At 33.8% G+C, this 21,830-nt stretch overlaps 1 protein-coding gene across 1 annotated transcript; it reads left to right on the top strand.

Moving 5' to 3' along the window:
* The first annotated feature begins 5 nt into the window (after positions 1–5).
* On the top strand, positions 6–18,409 carry LOC130820316 (zinc finger CCCH domain-containing protein 44). The gene is made up of 10 exons (XM_057685642.1): positions 6–572; positions 684–763; positions 11,101–11,288; positions 11,951–12,848; positions 12,943–13,070; positions 13,297–13,356; positions 13,429–13,479; positions 13,698–13,768; positions 14,604–14,758; positions 14,840–18,409. Exons 1-10 carry the CDS (start codon positions 235–237, stop codon positions 18,139–18,141), a joined length of 5,271 nt encoding a protein of 1,756 aa, XP_057541625.1. The 5' UTR covers positions 6–234; the 3' UTR covers positions 18,142–18,409.
* Positions 18,410–21,830: the final 3,421 nt, after the last annotated feature.

Below are 21,830 nucleotides of genomic sequence, written 5' to 3'. Positions count from 1 at the left end.
AAATTGAAGTACTTCCTCACTTTAGTGTTGAGTCATCCATCCTTTGGTCTGAACTTTCTACCTCGAAAACGACCCTAAACAACGCACATTTCTGAATTCTCTCTCTATCTCTATCTCTTTCTTCCCATGTGCCGACCATCTCTCTCATTTCCATGGCGCCTAAATTAGGGTTTTTCATCATCTGAAAATTGAACTCGATCTCACTTGCTTATCCATTAATTTTAAGCTTCATTGATGGCGGAAGGACGAGATACTAGAATTATGGTTCAAGCTTTAGCTAGCGTTAATAAAGAAGTAAGTACGAGTATTCCGGCATTGAGAATTGTTGATCGGACTCAAAATGCTGTAACTCTTCCCGATTCTCAGTTGGTTGAAGCTCCGGTACAAGCTCCAATGGTGGAAGTTGCTAGGAAAAAGCGTGGGCGGCCTCCGAGGAATCCTGGAGGAGTTTCGTCTACTGCTGCTGGTTCTTCTTCTTTGGCGGTTGCGAATAGTAAGAGGAGTAAAAAGGAAGATGAGGATGTTTGTTTTATTTGTTTTGATGGTGGAAACCTAGTGCTTTGTGATCGCCGGTGAGTTTTTTTTTTTTTTTTTTAATTAAAAAATGTTTTCTTTAGGGTTTTTGATTATTTTCTAATGCGCTTTTTTTATTTCTGAATTTCTCCATGATTTTGTTGTTTTAGGGATTGTCCTAAGGCGTACCATCCTGCTTGTATTAAACGTGATGAGTCATTCTTTCGTCCAAGTATACGGTGGAATTGTGGTATGTATATTGTGTTTGTTATTAAGTTGATCATTTTGTATTTGGACAGTTGCTACATTTTAGGTTTAATGAAGTTTTATGAAATAAGTTTGGAATGTGGGTACTGTTGTATTTATTAGTTGCTGTTTGGGTTTATTGGTGATTGTTGAATGAAAAGTTTTTCGCTGTAACTATGACATGCAATCCGGTAATTTCCCTTTTTTGTGGAATTTGTTGCCCTAGAAGTTTATTGCTTGAGCTTGGGGGTGTGGAATTGTGATATTTGATGCTTAGACTAATTAACCGATGGTTTCTTAAACTTATGTTGTTGCTTGGGCTAAGACCAACTATCTGAAGAATGGATATCAAAGGAAGGAATTTACGTGATCGTGCTCCATCTTATGCCACTTGTTTCTTTCTAAAAGTTGGAAATTTGGCGCAAAATTTTCTTTTGACCGACAGCGGCTTAGTGCATTGTTAAAACAATTATACGACATAAACTTGTGCTGTATTTCTATTTTTCTATCTAAGATGTAATTGCAATGTTTGAGAAGAATTCTCACATTCTCGTGCCACCACATTATTATTGATAAGTTGTAGCTTCACCTTAAGGTCTTTTTTTGTTTTGGGCATTTTCAACTCTTTTCAATCCTTTTCCTCCTATCTAAGTCCAAGCGTCTAGGAATTTTATCATATATCATTTTCGTTGTAAGAAAGTGGTGGCTTTTTCTAGACATTTCAAGTTATTGTGACCTTGCTTTTGAATTGCCTTGCGCAAACCTCAGTTTACTTTTGTGATTGCATGAAGTGCCCTGCTTTAGATGCAAATGCATCTACTATAGAGAAATTGAGTATAATCTTCTCTTTTAATGTGTATAGCGTTCACTGTGAAGCTATAGCGCTTCATGCCTGTTTTACATATATAATAATGCAACATATTGTTGTGCTTTTCTTTTTTTAAAAATAAAATGGTGATTAAGTGATGTTACACGCTTCACAAAAGACTTGCTAGGAAATTTTATCTATCATTTTTGTTATTTCAATGAACTTGGGAAGAGCTTTACTTCATTTTAAAAGAAATATTATACTGCTAAACTACATGGCTTCTTCAGCCAAGTTGCGGATTTGGGTAAGCTAAGAATTCGAAATACCCTTTGCTCAGCGTGAATTCTATACCAATTACCACATCTATCAACTGATACCCGAAGATCGAAACACTTATAGAAAGTGAAAGGTCTATCATATACTCTCTTTGTCCCTCTCAATTTAACTCATATTCTATCTTTGCTCCGTTTATTTTGCCTCATGTTTTAATTTTAAATTAGACCCTACCACCTCCTTTTATTCACGTTCACACATTTAAACTATTTTTAATATCATTCATATGATACAATCTCTTTTAATTTGATACCATATTTATCACACTAAAAGGAAAACAACCAGTCTTATATGCGGCGGTCCTAAAATTAGGATCAGCCCACGCACAATTTCATTTAATCTCTATAGTTTCGATCACATATGCCTTAAAAGTGATCAAATAAACCTTAAAAGTAATCACATAAGTCTTAAAAGTGATTATATAGGCTTATATGTGATTACTTATAATAGTCAAAGTGATCACACATACTTTAAAAGTGATTACATAAGCCTTAAAAATGATAACATACGCTTTGAAAGTAACTACATAAGCTTTAAAAGTGATCACACAGTAAATTAAAAATGATCATATAGGGCCTTAAAAAGTGATAACATAGGTTTTAAAAGTAATTACATATGCCTTAAAAATGATAACATAGCCTTTAAAATTAATCACTTAAAATAGTTAAAAGTGATCACATATGCTTTAAAAGTGATTATACAAGCCTTAAAATGATCACATATGCTTTAAAAGTGATCACATAAGCTTTATAAAAAAGTAATTATATAAGCTTTAAAAGTGATCACATAAGTCCTAATTTAAGGACGGTTCTATTAAAAATTTGGTGTAAGAAAAAAATAACAATTTTTAAGCTTTTTTTAGAAACTAACCTAATCCTAAATGATGCTAATTCATAGGGACATAGTGTTATGTCTTTAATTGCCATTGTAGGGCCACCACATATGGTGGCTATTGTGCTCAATGACAACCAAGTGTTCAGTTACTAGAGTTTTTAAGGCGCATACCTTATATCATGCCAAAAAACGCGCTCTTACTAATTAAAGACAAGATGGCACAAATCAGGGAAGTGGGCCTAAATCTAAGTAATCAGTGAAGCATTAATTAACATTAGAGAAGTTTCTTTTTGAGTTTTTGAACTTCTAGTTTTTTTTAATCTATTAGAGTTGAAATTAAGAGTATGATCCTATAGTTTCTCCAATTATCATTTTATATTCTTATTCAACCCTCATTCAAGTAGTCTTTGGCTAGTGGCATGTGAAGTTCACTTTCACTAGATAATTCCTCTTTCCGTCCCATTTATTTTACACCTCTTAATAGAAGTGTAAATGTTAAAGCAAATAACTGGTGCGCTGGAGACTTAAAGTGGATTAGATAAAAGGGAGAGATGAATTGTGAATAAGATAAAAAGAAAGTTGTGGTACTATTACCAAAAGGGGGAAGTCCAACCTTAAATAGAAATTGAATGCAAATTGAACGGGCTCTCCAACCTATTAGAAATTGCAAATTAAATGAGTAGGAGTATTTTACTTTGAAGTGCTCAAACAATGTGAAATTCTTTTCCCTACCAACTTACTAAAAATAGTAGGCACCCAACCAAGATTTGGAAGGCTTATCTTGTTTTCAAATCTTCAATATCACATTTTTGAGTGCTTGTTTAGCTGAAAAATGATCTTGTTTCTCAAGGTTGTTTCATAAGTAGCAACGAGAAAGTATCTCCTAATTTGGGATAATTTTGTCCGTTTTGTTGCCTATGCCACCTGTTACCTTTCCTATTATTAATGCTCTTGCTATATTTAATATTTATGCTTTTCGAATTTGATTTTATATGTAACTTTTGGTAATTTACGTTTATGTTTAGATACTTTTTAACAATTAAAAAACATTCTGAATGTCTTATTAAGGATCATACACTCAAAAATACAATTTCCAATATTAAATGACTTGAGTATGCCATTGTTCTTTTCTTCAAATCCTAACGATTCTTAAATCCTTTTCATAGACAGTGTAAAAATCCGGCAACAATTGCGATTGCGGTAACATAATGGTGATACAATTATGGGAGTGTTGCGGTTATTCTAACATTTAAATATCGATCGAATCATAAGATATTCTTAGATACAGCCTAAAATGCGTTTTTTAACATATTTACAACGCGGAAGATATCAGTAAGTTTGTTTTGAAAACTTTTATAATGCAGCCTCTGCGATGCAACCTTGTTTTTACGCTATGGTTCATAGGTCCAAGTTTCAACGGTCAAAGGTTTCAAATCCATAAATTTTCATCTTCTTTTCTTAAATGGGCTGCAAAAGCAATTATATACTACACATTACAATTAAAGTTCATAGTGTAAAATCAATTTTAGGGGAGATCAAGAATGAAAAGTAAACTTATTTTTAGATTGCAATGACTTGTTGGAAATCTATAATAGATGAGTGTGTTGCCTGCTATTATAAGTGTTTAGCAAGGGTTATCAAAACTTGTTTACATCAAATCTTTCAATATAGCTGTTGGAAGTTGTAACTATTTAATAAAATAGGAGATTATAAATAACTACGTAATTGGATTGCCCCTTTGATAATTAGATATTTTCTTCAAATGGAATTCTTTGCTTTCAGTGCTAAGGGTCATCTAAAACAAACATGGAATTTCTTCTTTTCTTTGTCATTCGTTGAACTTTGTGGAATTGTGGATAGAAAGGAATAAAAAAACTTTTTAAGGATTGCGTAAGTACTACAATTAGATTTAGTTTGGGTCAGTCAAGTTTCGAGTCATGCTTTGAGCTAAGTTTGTTTTCAGATTTTCTATTAGGAGATCTAGGAATGAATGGAAAATCTCAATGTAAATTATGTAATAGGGATGTCTTATTTCTAATCAACTAACCTTTTTGTTAAGTTAAATTACCGACTTCAAAAATTAATGAAATAAGTTAGGTTAAAGGCATAAAAATTGGCCAAAGCATGAAATGTAAACATTAAAGTTCTAGAATAAGTAATCTATTTGCAACTCTTAGAATTTAGGCTCCTCAATTAAAATATATTGCAAAGTTGATAAAGAGTGCATGAAAGTGATGCTTTGTAGGAGAGAGACGCGGAGGTATTGATAATGATGACTAGAGAAAGAATTTAAGGAGAATAATGAATTTGAGTGAATGCGAGGAAGAAAAGAGAAAGAAAGTAAAAAGGATATTTTTCATTTACTACAAAGTGAGATAGGAATGGGAGGAAACCTAAAACGTGCGCATCTCTTGAATTATGTAGTTGTTTCCAAAGCTCCTATTATTTAGATAGTATCCATCAATACCTTTCAGTGAAATTTGGTAACAAATTCTATCAAGTACATAATATGTGATAAAAGATTCCTTTTATGCTTATAGCATATTCATGGAAACATCGAGACCCTACTATTTGACATGTAGAATGAATGCTCTTTCGAATTGCTAAAATCGCAGAAAAGGCATGTAAAACAAATTAAAAACTATAAAAAAAATTGATACCATAAATGGGTAAAGAATGTATGCTTACTCATGATTTTAATGAGGAAGAGATGCGCTTCTAGCAAAGCAACATCTTTTAGAGAAGAAAAGAAACTTAATATTAGGAAACTCTAGAAATGATTGGTTAGAGAAATGTGCTAGGATTTTCTCCATAATTAGTGGGAGAGAGGCGGGAATGACGAGGGAACAGAGGAAGACTCTAGAAGACTTAATGGGGTGGTGAGAGAGGGAGAGAGAACAGTGATGATAAATGAGGGTTGTTAGATGAGTGATAACGAGATGGAATATTAATTTTAAGGGAATGATGAGGGTAAAAGGTTAATTAATGTGGGTTTAGTGGAGTAAATATATATGGGTTGATTCCATAGCCTAAAGTAGAAGTGTGTCAATCTCAAAAGGACCGATGAATATAGAAAGTGCGTCAAACTCATGGGATGAAGGGAGTAGCTTATGGAACTCTTTACATAACCAGAATACTTTAGTCAAACAATTTGATGTTTGATCTAAGAGAATGTTGGGATAAACCAACTTGGATTGATTCATTCTTGCTATATGTAGAGCACAGTTTAACCATCGAACTGAATTTTTGAACAGTTGAAAAGCTACTAGTGACAGACTGACAGGTTATTGAAGGCTTTCTTGGTGTAGCCGTGTATGGGTTCATCAAAACAAATCAAAAGTATTTTGGGTGCAGAGTATTATTAGTGGATAATAGGGAAAAAGGAAACCATTGACATGATGTGTTTGCTAGCACATTTAGTAGGCTGAGTTTCATGTCTCTTGAGTTGAAGGATTCCTGCTTTTACTAAAGGATCCAATGCTATATAACTGGAGAGAACATATGAGACAGAGATTATCTGCATATCTTTATCTTTGTGTTATTGATGGGATTATGCCATAATACCAAATAAGATTTTAGGACATCTGCAAAGGCAAATAACTAGGTTGCTTCTGCTATGATTCTGGATGCTGTTTTACTGGTGTATTGTGGATGAAATGAAACCCATTTCACATTTTGAGTTTTAACGAGTTTCAATATTAATTAGAATACAACTTAAGTTAACTGTGATCTATATTAACATGCTAGACACCAATTACTAGTTAGTAGTTGATTGATGTGCAATATATTTTACTTCCAAGCCTTTAAATTTATTACTTGTTAAGGGGAACTATGTTCATTAATACAAAGGGATTTGATAAATGATGTGGATTGGTAGAAAATATTCTTCAAAATTATATTGATCAATGAACTGCTGAAGTATCTCTTTTCTTATCTTAAATCTTTGTATTTTATAAATTGCCATTTTGGAATGGTAAAATAAAAAAGGTTACAGCATATGGCTCTTTGAGGTACTAAATGTGCAAGGTGTGTTGGTTTTCTGAATATATAATGCAGAATGAAGAAGGGTATAGCCTTCTTGATTCAAATATTAATATACTTCCTCTGTTTTGTTTCAATGTAGCTGCGACACTTCCTATTTTGGGAAATGCCATATTAATTTTAACCTATAGGTTTGTAACATTACTATTTTAGCATTCAGATGTTACCCCACCTATTTTATCACTTTTTATTCTCATCTCCTACTTTTTCACTCACATTTTCTTCTTTCTTCCCATTTGCCCACTTTATTTCCCTCTCCAATTTCGTATTTTATTTGCTGGTTGTAACTAATGTTGCAATCTGAAACAATGTATTAGGAACACTTGAGTTTTCACATAACCTTTTTACATCACTTGAATGATAATAATAGTTTAGTTATTAGTGAACAATTATACTAACTAGTAAGAAATATTAATGCAACATTCACATATTTTTTAGGATAATCTTATAATAGGTATTAATCATAGATTTAGTTAAATCTTTACTTGAATGTGCATGCATTGTCCCAAAAAAGCAAGGGGATTTCCCCTCTCCCCCTTTAAATGTACAAGTTTAAGCCTCTTATAGGTATACAAGTTGAAATAAATTTGCTGAGGGTAATAGGTTTAATTCAAAGATCCAAAAGTCGAATTGAGATCTAAAATCGATTTGGTTAAGGTCAAAATTAATTGTGTTTCAAATTAGATGAAAGAAAATGTGGCTAATAAATCTAGATAAGTAAAATTAGTTTGAAGGATGAACATTCTAGATAAGGTTGATGTAGGACAAGTTATTCATGTTGAGAAACTTAAAGGAAACATGATTGTTTTATTTCCCTTAAATTTTGAGGTGCATTGGTTGTTGATAAATTAAATTTAGTTGTGATCAAGGCTAATTATTCTTTAAAATGTAATTTAGAGTTAGTATTTCTTTTAAAGTACAAAGAAATTTAATTTAGGGCTAAGAGATGGATTGGCATTTTAAATTAGATATGTTGTATTGAGTTTTTTTAGTGATTAGTACTTTAGGAGAAGACTTGTATTTCAAACCTCATGTTAGTTGTATTTAAAGTTTAAAATTCATTTAGAATATAGAAGTAGAACTTGAATCACAAAATTCTTTTTGAGCGTTAATTATTCAGGATCACGTAAATTCATTTTCTATTTACAATATTAATCATTCTAGTAAGCATTATCTTTATGACTCTAGATTAGCACAACTTTGTAATGTGGTAGCTTTGTGGGTAAGCAAGAAACAAAAACAATTACTATGTCATACCTTAATCCAAAAGATTGGGGTCGCTTACTTGAACTAATATATCAGTTTCAATGGTCATCCACTTGGATTCTTCTTCTCCATTCATTCTACTATCTCAATTTGTAAGTGTAAATCCTTCATTTCCTTTTTCACTTTTGTCATCAAGTCATTTTTGGTCTTTCTTGTCCTCTTTTTAAGCCTCCCACAACTTTTTATCTTTCATACTGTTCACTAATACCCGCCTTTGCACACGCCTTAACCATTTTAAACGATTCTCTTTCATCTTTTCTTCAATATTTGCAACTCTATAACACTTTCTTATAACACTTTCATCTACTGAAGCATTTGCATTTTCACTACTCTCATGCTTTGACTATGATCCTTCTAAAAGCCCAACATTATGATCCTTTCTTGTAACTTGGGTAGGCAACAAAGTAGAAAAAAGTTAAGAAAATGATATATTAAGGGCAAAAATAAAAATAGTGACAATCGTTCTAGAGGCCTTTTGTCTCCCAAATGGCTTGTGAAACTATGTACTCCCTCATTATTTGCTACATAGTTTTTATGCTACTCTTTTTGGATTTTAGGAATGTGAAAAAAAAATTGAAGGTCGGATAGATCAAATGCACTAGATAAATTGAATTAAATGCATTCTATAAATGCATTAAAGTATGTTTAGATGCATAATCATGCATTATATTAGGTTTGAAGGTTTAATAAGTAAAATTCACTACAAAAAGAAATGTCAGCCTCTAATTTGAAACAGAGGGAGTATAATTTTTGTGACGATTTTTGTATAATCTCGTCTCTGTATTTATAGGCTAATACCCAATTTTTGTACTCATTGTGTAACTTTTGTTACAAGTTGTTAGTTGTTATATACACACACACATATTTTAAAAACAAATTTGTAACTTATTGCAATTATAATGGATATTTGTAAAATGGTTCAAAATCTTAATGTTTATTGTATTGATGAAGAAAGTCATATACTATACCAACATTTATTTGCTTCATTACCTAAGCGTTTATCAACAAATTAGAAAGGATATGCAACTTTTTAATGTTTATTTCTCATAAAGAAGCTTTTGTTTGCTCCACTGCTTTCATTCTTGAGTTTATGGAATTCTGCTGAACATCCTTAGAAGACAATGACATGACTTAAATCTTGTAACTTTCTCAGTGGAAGGATAGTTTAGTTTGAATTTTTGCATTTTAATTCGTGAAGTTTGCTAGAATTTGTGATTAAATAAATATGGGTAAATGACCTAGAAAAATTTGTTTTGGCTCTCAAATTATGGTGAGGACTAGGGATGGCAAAATGGGCGGGTGGTTGCGGTATGCCTTCTCCATAACCTTACCCACCTAAAATTTTCTTACCCACCACCACCTACCCACCATCCATGGCGTGTTAAATTTTCATATCTAGGCTCGCTCACCTAGGTATGCATTCAAACTCATCTCTACCTACTATGGCCAATTAGGTATACCCACCTTATACCCGCCTCACATTCACTCTAAGTCCGCTTTATATTCTTCATAAATCCTTTGAAATTTAATGCACATCTAATATTTTTATAAATCATACAATGCAATAAAATGAAATTAAAATCCTTAATTTTATGTCAATAGTATTTTATAAAAATATACAAAATTGAAATAAATATGTATATTTAAAATCCTTAATTTTGTTGCTCATGAATGTTATGGTATGGTTTAAGATTGATTGCATTTACAAGTGAAGAAACTCGAATTTATCAATGTGAATAGAGTATGGGATATATTTTCATGTTGCTTTAAGATGTATGTTGTTTAGAATCATGGTTTGTTTTGATGTGGAGAAATTGTAGAATTTCTTGGCATTCTTAGTGTTCAATATATGAGTTTAATGTCTCTTTATTTGCATATTTAAGTGTGAATATTTGAGTTTGACTTTGATTCGAGGTTATAACTAATCTAATACATGGAGAAATACGACAGACTGTAGCTGTTTTCTTTATGTAATATTAATGCATGTTATTGGGGAACTTTCCTAGAATGGAAAGTTAATATTTCCTTTTGAAGAATGGATAGAATAATGATGCTTGGTGCATTTGAGTGATATTCACATTAACTATGGGATGTAAAGTTTTGGGTCTCAAAGATAGGAAAGTTATATATCAGAAGATCACATACCATCTCTATGAAGAACTATTGTTGTTTTTATGTTATTTTCTTACACATTTGCTTAAATTCAATTAGTTCCATCTAGAAGCAAAAAGTAGGAATCTACTTTAGAAAACTCTCGTACTTTATATCTCAGTTTTGATTAGGAAATCTGAAAAATTATTTGCGCTTCATGAAACTAGGCTTGTAACCATAAGAATTTAAGTAGCTCTCTCAAATTAGAACATTTAGTCCAAAACCCTTTTAAAAAACTTCATTCATAGTATGATCCTCTGTTCACTTCTAGTGCTTGTTTGGTTGACTTGCAATTGTATTGGAGTTGGATGCCTTAAAAGTAGATCTTTAAATTCAACTGTGTATCTATCTTCATATTTTGGGTTTTAGGCTATAGCATTTGTTTTTGGTAAAGATTGGATAACTAGATCTTCATCTGCACAAGATATGTATTTCATATTTTTTATGATATGTTATGTGTTCCTTGCTGAAATTGGAAGCCAGTGTTGTGTTTGTCATATAAAATTACCTTAAAATAGTCTTCCGTTCTTGAATTTACTTTTATTAGGAAAAACATTCAACATCTGTCCTCTAGACATACTGGGTGCTCCTGGCTTTATGACTCTTAATTGCCTGGGTGTGGTGTGCACCTAATCCGTTTTAAATAATGTGTATTGTGTTATTTATCAGTTTATATAGCAATATCATTTTTTTTTACCAATATTGATATTCTTATATTGGTCTGACATGTTTTACTATGAGAACATTACCCTTGAGATGTGATCAATATTGACCTTCTATTTATCATATATGTCTCTATATACCTCCCATTTTCCGATTAATAATTTATTAGTATATTGTCTTTCTTATGAATAGTAGACCTGATTCGACATGCTAAGTTTTGGATGATCTGTTATGTTGTTTTGCAGGGTGGCATTTATGTAATTTCTGCCAGAGAAATGCTGTCTTCATGTGTTACACTTGCCCTTACTCCTTGTGCAAGAAGTGTCTCAAGCAGGCAGATATTTTTTGTGTAAGAGGAAACAAAGGATTCTGTAAAACATGCATGACAACCATTATGCTAATTGAAAATATCCCTCAGGAAACCAAGGAGCAGGTATGACTGCTATATGTCTGGTGTCATGTCCAAATTTCTCACCTTTCTGCTCAATGCTTCTTAAGCTCATGTGGTGGTTTTATTACAGACATTTGCAATAGGAAACTGGGATTTGAGCTTCTATATTTTATATCTGGTGGTCTTTTTTGTTGAATAGAGATCTTGTGTTTTCTTTTCTAGAGGTCATTAGTGCTGCTAATATGTTGTTATTGATTGATTTGGATGATGAGTTGCTGATGGATACAGGAGGAAGTCAATAAATTTGTGAAAGCTTTCTCTCTCTTTTTCAAAACCTTTTAAGGTGGGATTGGGGGTTGGGGTGGGGTGTCATCTTTTCAAGTAATACGACCAACAAGTTTCTGAGTGGCTTGATGTCTAGCATCAAGACCTTGCACATTTTGTTTTCATTCCCTTTAAAATTTAAATATTTTTTATTTCCTCAATCCTCATATTTCAATTTTGTATTGTGCAATTTAATTCTGAGATTCGGGTCCTTAGGGGGGCTGAGGGTTTTATAGAGTTGTTAAACCATTTAGTTTTCCTAAACAGATGAAAGTCATGTTATACAATTCTGTTATGTATATAATGTGGCTGATTGGCCTTTCTGTAGTTTTGTTATTTTATGCAACCTTGTAATTATCTTTTGTTTGTTTGCTATGCAGGTTCAAGTAGATTTTGATGACACTCGTAATTGGGAATACCTCTTTAAGGTATACTGGATATATCTGAAAGAGAAGGAATCTCTTACTTTAGACGATCTGATTCGAGCTACTAATTCTCGAAATTTATATGGGGTTGAAAACAATAACTTTCAGCAGAAAAGAGTTGAGACCTGTATCACTAATGTTTCTGAGGTAAGCAGTAGCAATGTACAGTTAGAAACTAATGCTGCAAAAAGAAGAAAGACAAGAAAACATCCTCAGTTGCTGAATCTGGATTCAGATAATGATGGGCAATCTGATATGAAGGAGGAAACAGGATTTTATGCAGCTGCTGATTGGGCTACTAAAGAACTTTTAGAATTTGTTGCACATATGAAAAATGGTGAAACATCAGTTCTATCTCAGTTTGATGTTCGGGCTCTTTTACTGAATTACGTAAGGAATAACAATCTTTACGATCCTCGCCGGAATTGTCAAATAATTTGTGATAAAAGGTTGGAGAGTTTGTTTGGAAAGGAGCGTGTAGGTCCTTTCGAAATGCTCAAGATGCTTGAATATCACTTTAAAGAAGAATCTCATACCAATGCTGTGATTAGGGGTGCAGCTATTTGCCCTCTGAGTGGGAAGCTGGAGGAGGATAAATTTTTTGAAAATAGTAGAGAAACTAGGTGGCAAACTCGTAGAAAAGCTGAAGAAAAAGACCGGCAGGTCAAATTAGATAGTTATGCAGCCATTGATGTCCACAATATTAATTTAATTTACCTGAAGAGGAGTTCGTTGGAAAAATTAATGGGAGATGTAGTTAATTTTCATGATAAAGTTGTAGGTTCAGTTGTTCGAATTAGGATCTCTAGCAATGATCAAAAGCAAGATATGTTTCGCTTGGTGAGAATCATAGGTATGCATGCAGTTGTTGCTAGTAGCTTCTGCAATGTTTCAATCTGTGCGCTTTCTACTGTTTTTGCAAACGTGCTAACATTTTCTTTGGATAGGTACAAGCAAAGGAGTTGAGTCCTCTCAAGTAGGTGATAAGACTGATGGTTCTATACTTCAGATTCTAAATTTGAACAAGATAGAAGATATTTCAATTGATTCAATTTCAGACCAAGATTTCTCTGAGGTTATTGTTCCTCTACTTTATATCTTTTGTTTCATGCTGTGTTTCTTGTTAAATAATTTTAGAATATATGCTTCGCATTGCATACTGTATGCGTGTAAGTGTGTTCATGAATAGATCTGTTAATTATATTCGGTATAGATACATAGAGGCGCAATCATGTGTCAATAAATGGTGTCTACTGTTTGAAATTCACTTCTTTGCTAATTTAATCTCTTTTTAATCCTAGGATGAGTGCAGGCGGTTACGACAAAGTATAAAGTTGGGGCTTGTTGAGAGTATGACGGTGGTAAGTGTAAGAGGATTTGGCTTTATGGTTTAATTGGTTGTAGTTCCTAAAATTTTTGAAATTATTATCCAGGGAGAAATCCAGGAGAAAGCAATCGCACTGCAGACTGTGAGGGTTAACGATGTATGTGCTTTACCTTTTCTTATCATTGATGTCTTTTATCCTAAATTATTATTGAAATGTTGGCAATCTTCCCTGGATGCTTGTGATAATGGAAGATTTTGCATTTTTGGGTTTTTGAAGTTCACTTTGTTATTGCAACAAGCCAACAACCTAGTACTCATGATTTGAATCTTTTATGTACCTTAACTTCTGCTAAACATGGTACTACTTGTTTGCAGGTGCTTGAAACAGAAATAAAGAGGCTTAGTCATCTTAAGGATCGAGCTAGTGAGATGGGGCACCGCGAGGAATATCCTTTATCTGTCTAATGTTTTGTTGAGATTTCTCCTGTTTTTTACACAGAAATTAATTCATTACAGGTGCTTGGTTGGTTTAAGCTTGAAGGAAAATTTGAAATGGTCATACTATGTTATTTGTTTTTTTGAAGTACTTTGCATTTAGGATTTTGTTTCCTTGGTGATTTACAAAATGTCCATTCTTAAATGGGGTCAATTATTTATGTTACTTTGGTTTAGGATTGTGATGGAATATATTAAAATGACTAATGAAATCATGTGCACTTTTTTTTATGTGAAGCTAGAAATGATTGTTGCTACTTGGGATCAATTGGTAACAACCTGTTTATTATAACTAAAAAGCTAAGGCTGTATACATCCGACTCTTCAAAGTCCGCCTAGTTGAGAGACACATAATGGTTTTGGGGTATTAAAATTGTTCTTGGTTGTGATTTACACAATGAGAAAAGAATTTTTGGTGCAGATGTTGTGTACTGGTAACAGCTTCGCTTGTTTTTATCTCTCCTTGAGTGATTTTCTTGTTGGCACTTAGCTCCATGAATATGTTGCTGTTTTGTCTTCTGTGTGTATCTTTGGTGCAGATGTTGTGTGCTGGTAACAGCTTCACTTATTTTTATCTCTCCTTGAGTGATTTTCTTGTTGGCACTTAGCTCTATGAAAATGTTGCTGTTTTGTCTTCTGTGTGTATCTTTTAATTTGTTTCATCACTCCTACAAGAACTCATATTATGCCTTTAAGGTTCTTTTAGGACCGGTAAATCTTATATTTGGCGTTGTATACTAATACGTCCATATGATTTGACAATGTATTTTTCTTAACCATATAAACGCATAGAGAATGTGTGGAGAAAATTGAACTGCTGAAGACATCTGAAGAACGTATACGTAGGATACAAAACATTCCAGATGTGCATGCTGATCCGAGAATGGATCCTAGTTATGGGTCTGATGATGATTCTGGCGAGCCAGACAAAAAGAAACAAGGTATGCTTCACTTAAAATATATGTTAAACTAATAATCCTGATTGTATGTTTTTCATTTCTGATGGTGTGAAATGTTATTAGATGTGTCTGTGACGCCAAAATACTCAACTTCCAATGCAAAAGATATGGAGTTGATTTCGCCTGTGAGAGCAGGGGACCCGTCAATAGAAGAAAGGATTTTGGCAAATGGGGAGCGCAACAGAAAGCTATCTGCAAAATTTCATGTTGGGAGAGTTAAAAGTGCCACAAGACCCTTTGAGCCCTCTCACAAAACTGAAAATGTTGATGATTTAAAGGTCCTGGAAGAATTCAACAAGCGGGCAGATTTGGGTGTTGTTTCCAGGGATCATGGTGTTGCGACAATCGAATGTATTTCTCAAACTGCTTCGGATTCTTCCACTATTTCTTCGCGGATGCTTCTGGTTTCTGATATTTCTGAACTCGAGAAGATGTGGCATTACCGGGATCCGTCAGGCAAGGTTCAGGGACCATTCTGCATGTTGCAGCTACGTAAATGGGATTCAAGTGGTTTTTTCCCAACAGATTTAAGAGTATGGAAGATTACTGAAACTCCAGATCAGTCCATACTTTTAACTGATGCATTGAGGAAGCAGCAATCTACGGAGCCTGAGTCTCATGTTGAACAGCTTCCAAGTTTGCCGCAATTTGATGGTGGGGTTGCATCTGATGAAAGAAAAGCTAATTCTAATGAGGAATTAAGTAGTAACACTGAAGCCCCTTCTGTGGGTGACAAATCAAACGAAGAAGGCTGCAATAGAAACTTAACTGTTACTTCAGATGCTATTTATTTGCCAATGAGAACTTGCAATAATCTTTTGATGTCTGAAAATCAAAGGGGTATTGGTCAATCTGGGCTTGACATGAAAGCACGACTTATAGAGAGTTTGTTTGATACCGAAGAACCTAGTTCAATTGCTACTCCGACGGGGTCTTCTGAAACAATGCACATTACTAATTTTGAGTCTTCTTATCCATCTACTTCCTCATCAAAGTCTGATAATGTAGATTTGGAAAGTCAGGTAGTGAAAAGTCAACCTTCCAGTCCAAATGCTGTCCAAGAGGACTCAGAAAATGGCTGGGGCTTGATTTCTAATGGAGCCAAGGCTTCAGATCTTTCAAATCGAACACCGCAATCTGATCCTGAGGATTTGAAGAGACTCACTTCGAAGAATAATAATAAAGTTGCTTGTTTAGTGTCTAAAGACTTAGATACAGATGGAAGGGGATCTAGTGCAACCCAGTTTTCTGATCCAGTGAGTTTTATGCCAAAGATTGAAATCAAGGACACGAATGATCATGACAGAGAAAATAAACATTTGGGTGTCTCATCTTGCTATCAGCAAGAATCAGGTACAGGCAATGCAGTGCCTGTTGGAATTGATGCCTCTATTACGGCAAATGCTGCTATAAAAATGGAGAATGATGGTTTAAAGCCGTATGCTTCAGAGATTAGGCATTCTGTTTCTTCTGATGTTTCAGGACAAGTTTCGGAAGCAATTTGGAGTTCTATATCTGTTGGAACTGATTTGTCTATTTTTCCTGGTAATAATTTAAGTATGGAGAGCAGAAAAACGCTTTCTGTTGAAAATAAACATTATAATACCTCTAATGTCCCTGAGCACAGTTCTGGAACCAGCTGGAGTACTATATCCGGTGGGATTGTATTTTCTGATCTACATAGTACTGTGACAAAGTTGGAGACTGACAGAATAGAGACTCCTGCTGTTGATATTAAGGCTTGCGTTGGTGCAAATACAGCTCAGCATTCTGGAACTGGATGGAGTTCTTTGTCTGGAGGAATAGAATTTTCTGATCTTCCTACCACCTCACTGAAGATAGGTGAAGCTTCGACAGGTCATTTACTGGGGGATAAAAATTCCGTCTTATTGAATGTATCTGGGCAAGATTCATGTATTTCTTGGAGCACTGCTTCCAGTCTAGGTCGGGAAGTTCATCTTCCAGATGTTGCCAGTGAATGGGGTGCATATTCCACCACAAAGACTGTTGAATTCAATTCTGGTCCATCAGTCAAGCTGGCTGAAGCTTCCAGTGACCATGCCAACCCTGCTTCTCATAGTTGTCAGTTAACGATGAATCTTTTTGATACTTCAAGCTGGCAGCCCATCGAGCTTAGCACGTTAGGTGATGAATCTGTTTCAGATCTGTTATCAGAAGTTGAGGCAATGGAGTCTCTAAGAGGCATGTCATCCCCAACTTCTAGAATGAATTGTGGAGATGACTCAATTGACTCTCCTGGAGATGATTGTTTTAGCCCGCTTGGTGGTTTGAGCCCTCATCTCGATTCTGGAAAGAATGATGCTTTGAGTTCCACCGCTGATATGCATTTTCATCTCCAGCCTAACATCACAGATCAATCACATGGGTCTTTCACTGTCATTCATGATCTTCCAAACACCTCCTGCATTCTTTCTATTGGAAATCCTAGAATGGAAGAAGTTAAGCCAGCCACTGTGTCGATGCCTCTCCAGAATTTTGTTTCTCAATCATCAATGTCAGTTGTGCTACCACCATTAGCACCACCATCACAGCCATCGATATCATTAACCACAGTACAACTTCCATCAATACCACCGCCTCAGCCTCCTGCATCAATACCGTTGCCACCCCCTCCAACATCGGTACCACCGACACCGCCACAACCTCCAGCATCATTACCATCACCGTCACCACCACCACCACCACCTCCTGAAGAAAAGCTGCCTTCACCTCCACCTCCACCTCCACCTCCACCTCAATCACAACCACAACCGCCTTCCACCTTGAGCCGAGACCGCCCTTCAAGCCCTCGTGAGGAGGGAGAGTTGGATCCTACTACTCTTCCAATGCATCATAAGAAAGTAGGTTGTCATCTTCAACCTCCGCAGACTGCATGCGTGAATGTAGCGGCTGCTGAATCATGGAAACAGGGCTCTGAAAACTCGAGCACTAATTTGGAACCACCAGGCATCCATCCAGGCGGTAAATTTTCTGCAACAGGTTCAATTTTGGGAACTCCTAACTTGCTTTGGAACACTTCTGGTCCAGGGATGGCTGCCTTAAGTGTGAATCCACATTGGACCGCTTCAGTGGGTATCCAAGGCACCAGAGTATCAAGTCAGATATCACCAAGATATAGTCATAATGTGGGGAGACATTCTGGTTCTAAGGACAGGAATCATCATCACCATGGCATAGATTCAGGTTTTAGTAAGAGTAGGCCGACTTCATGGAGCAGACAATCTTCCTTTGGTGGAGGGGGTGGAGGGTCTTCAAGGCCTCCACCCAGAGGGCAGCGTGTATGTAAATTTTATGAAAGCGGGTATTGCAAGAAGGGTGCATCCTGTAAGTATTTGCACCCTTAGTTTGAAGGAACCCACATCGATTTGTATCGATTAAAATTGATGTAGAATGTAATTGTTGTACAACAATATTTGTTCCATAAGTTGAAGATCTTTTAGGAGCGGAGGAAATTCAGAAATATGGGGTTTTAGGTTGCAAGTTGCATATAGTCCATTAGACAATGTGAATTTATCAATGATACCATTTCGTCGAAGGGAGATAAAAATAAAAGAAAAGGAAGAAATTATTTTAAGAAAACATTCTAGAATTATTTTTTCACTTAAAAGAGTGATAGATTTGATTATACTTCACTATTTATATAAATGATATATACAACTCTGAAAATTTGAAATATATAACACTATTTATCAAAAGAAAGCACATAATAAGACACGGACGAACTTATTTTCCATTTATAAGCGCCTTTACTCCTAAAGCTCAGCTTCAGTTCAGTTTACATTTAGTAACTGCGAACAAAGAAAAACTGGTCAAAAAAGCCAAAAGTTTTGTTTATATTTACTAAGTGCGAACGACTTGGTCAAACAGGGTCAACCCTCTGTTACTAACTGCGAACAGAGGATTGATCCTGTTTGACTAGGTCTCCTCTGTTCCCAGTAGTAAGTGGGAACAGGGCTTTTGGTCAAAAAGAAGTCAATAGTCTGTTCGCACTTACTAACTGCGAACAATCCTTTTGGTTTTTTTAGATCACAACACTTGTTCGTAGTTAGTAACTGCGAACAGCCTCCTACCCTTAGGTTTGGGAATTAGGCGCTTATAAAAGGAAATAAGTTCATATGTGTCTTATTGTGTACTTTTTTTTAATAAATAATCTTATCTATTTCAAATTTTTGCGGCCCATTCGGTAGGTGGTATTAAGCGTTGGTAATGGAATGAAAATTAGTGTAATTAGTTGAAAAATCTTTTGCAACCTTGATGACCATGCTAGTCCAACTTCAACCATTTCATTTTCTTTATAGATTTCGTTCCAATGCATTACCATTGGAAGAGGTGGTATTGAGTGGTAATGGAAATTGGTAAACAAAAAAACAGTTTTGTGATCAACGTTTTATTACCATGGAAATGACATGGCATTTATGATGAAATTTTACACCATAAATCATTCTAATTACCTTTATTTAGTACTACTAACCAAACGGGCCGTTAGGGTTTCAGCAGGTTTTAAAAAATACCGTTTCCTGAGAGACGACTCTCACAAGCGTCTCAAACATGACTTAGTTTCACGCAAAAACTGCTTACTAAAGTTTGCTCTCAATGAAAAATATCTTGATTCAATCTACTAAAGCTTGAATATGCAAATAAACACAACATAAATACGAAAAACAAATCAAAACATCAAGGAAGATTATAATGAAAGAAGAAATGCTTGAATTTGATAATTTTATAGCTCAAAATGAATTCAACAACAGAACACATGACATCGCAGGTTAGTTCATTTCGTATTCTATTTCAATTTTTCTGTACTTGACTAGAATTCTAATGATATTCTGTTGATTTAAGTATGTTCGTCCATTGAAAATTTCATGATGCATATAGATATGTTGATGAAGATAACAATATCATTTGCTTGTATAAAGGTAATTAAAACATCTACTTTTATATGTAAAGACACCTACTATCATATCATACAATACTATAAAAGAACTAGAAATTCCATGTGTCAATTTTATAGAGTTTTGCCAAAGTGAGCATTTTTACAGGTTCAAATGTAATATTAAAAGATTTATTACATTAATTATGATTTCACAAAAAACTAATTACAAATTGAGGGTGATGAAAGAATAATATAATAATCATAATGTTAAAAGTAATTTGAAATGGATGAAGTTTTTTATATAGCTAGCAATACATATCTTTTATAGTATAAACTATTTCATCTAATTTAAAGAATTTCAACATTATACATAATATTAATTTTTTTGGAAAATGACAAATAACATGTTCTAAGAGCTCTATCATGTATTTTAATTTTATTGAGAATAAGTGAATTATTGAATTATGTGGACCGTAAGTTTGTAAACCTATCAATTTAAACACAATCTTTTAATACAAAATCGTTTATTTCACAAATAGCTACTTTTGGGCATAATATATAATTAATAATTACTTAGTTAGTCAATCAATAATTATGTTGTCATAAGAACTTATCGAAATTTTTATATAATTTTATGAAAATCATAATTTGATAACTACAATATGCAATTGCATCTTTCTTTAAAATTTATATTTATATGTATTTCCATACTAACAAGCTTCGTGCATTATAAAGAAGAGTACTGAAAATACCTAGTTTATTGATAAAAATCACCTATTGCACTAAGGAAAACACCTACTATATCTAGTTTAAATGCCTATTATAACTAGTTTAAGTGTCTACTTTAGTATGTAAAAACACCTACTTGAATATGTAAACAACCTACTAATAATCTTAAGAACACCTAATATTTTAAAGAAGGCTACGGAAAATACCTTCTCCATTGACTAAAAACACCTAATGCATTAAGCAAAAACACATACTATATCTAGTTCAAGTGCCTACTATAACGAGCCCAAGTACCTACTTCAGTATGTAACAACACCTACTTAAGCATGGAAAAACACACACTTTATTATTTAAAAACAACTACTACAACTATTAGAAATGACTACTTTAGTATGTAAAAATACTTACTTATATATGCAAAAACACATACTATATATGGTTAAAATGCCTACTTCAACTATTAAAAATGCCTAATTTAGATTGTAAAAACACATACATTGATACGCAAGAATACATACTATAATTAGTTTAAATGCCTACTAGAAATAGTTCAAATGCCTACTTCATTCAACTATTAAATATGCCTACATCAAAATTCAAAAACAACTACTTCAGTATGCAAAAACACCTACTACAACTTATTCAAATGCCTACTTTAAATATTAAAAATGCCTATTTTAGAATGTAAAAACAAATACATCAATACACAAAAAATACATAGTTCAAGTGAATACTATAACTAGTTCAAATATCTACTTCAATGTGCATAAAAACCTTCTATAAACAGTTCAAATCTTGCATTTCCTACATAAAATGTCATCTTACTATCTAACAAGAGTTCATGATGAACATATGGACAAAACCATAAAGTGATAATACAATGATCAACGTTGAAAGACAATTAGCTAACATAACAAAATTGACATTTTTGGATCACTTGAAGAACCTAATTATGGGGGTGTTACAGTTACGGTTACAGTTTAAAATCTACAATACCTATATCGCATATAAGGGTAACAAGTTTCAACATAAAAAATAAACACTGATATCGAGTAAAAACAAACTTTTTGAAAAGTACCTTTTGTGTGAAGGAAAGACTCATCATCAAGCTCCCATAAATAAGGTACAAGAACAACCAACGACATCAGAAAAGATTAAACTTGTTCCAACAATCAGAATTAATTGTAAGGCCACGATAAGAATAAAGTTAGATATTGCTAGCAACTTATACTATATCACAAGCATCAACAATCATACACACTTAACAAGGGTTGAATGCCAGCATAGGTTTGAGAGGCATGTGTCCATCATTGAGAAAATTGATGCTTTTAAGTATTTTGAAGAAGTAAATATTAATCCTACTCCGACTTTTAGATATTAGTCAAAAGATGCATGTTGAAATGAGTTCGTTGGGCATACACTATCAGATTA

Source organism: Amaranthus tricolor, chromosome 8 (assembly GCF_026212465.1).
Source record: "Amaranthus tricolor cultivar Red isolate AtriRed21 chromosome 8, ASM2621246v1, whole genome shotgun sequence".
Lineage (NCBI taxonomy): Eukaryota > Viridiplantae > Streptophyta > Magnoliopsida > Caryophyllales > Amaranthaceae > Amaranthus > Amaranthus tricolor.
Note: the sequence above shows the minus strand (reverse complement) of the source record. Positions and strands in the feature narration are given on the sequence as shown.

Bases quoted from the DNA above. Each gene is read 5' to 3' on its own strand.
- LOC130820316 (XM_057685642.1), top strand. From the start codon at position 235: ATGGCGGAAGGACGAGATACTAGAATTATGGTTCAAGCTTTAGCTAGC. The intron at 13,357-13,428 runs GTAAGTGTAAGA...ATTATTATCCAG, and splicing joins TTGTTGAGAGTATGACGGTG to GGAGAAATCCAGGAGAAAGC. The intron at 13,480-13,697 runs GTATGTGCTTTA...ACTTGTTTGCAG, and splicing joins AGACTGTGAGGGTTAACGAT to GTGCTTGAAACAGAAATAAA.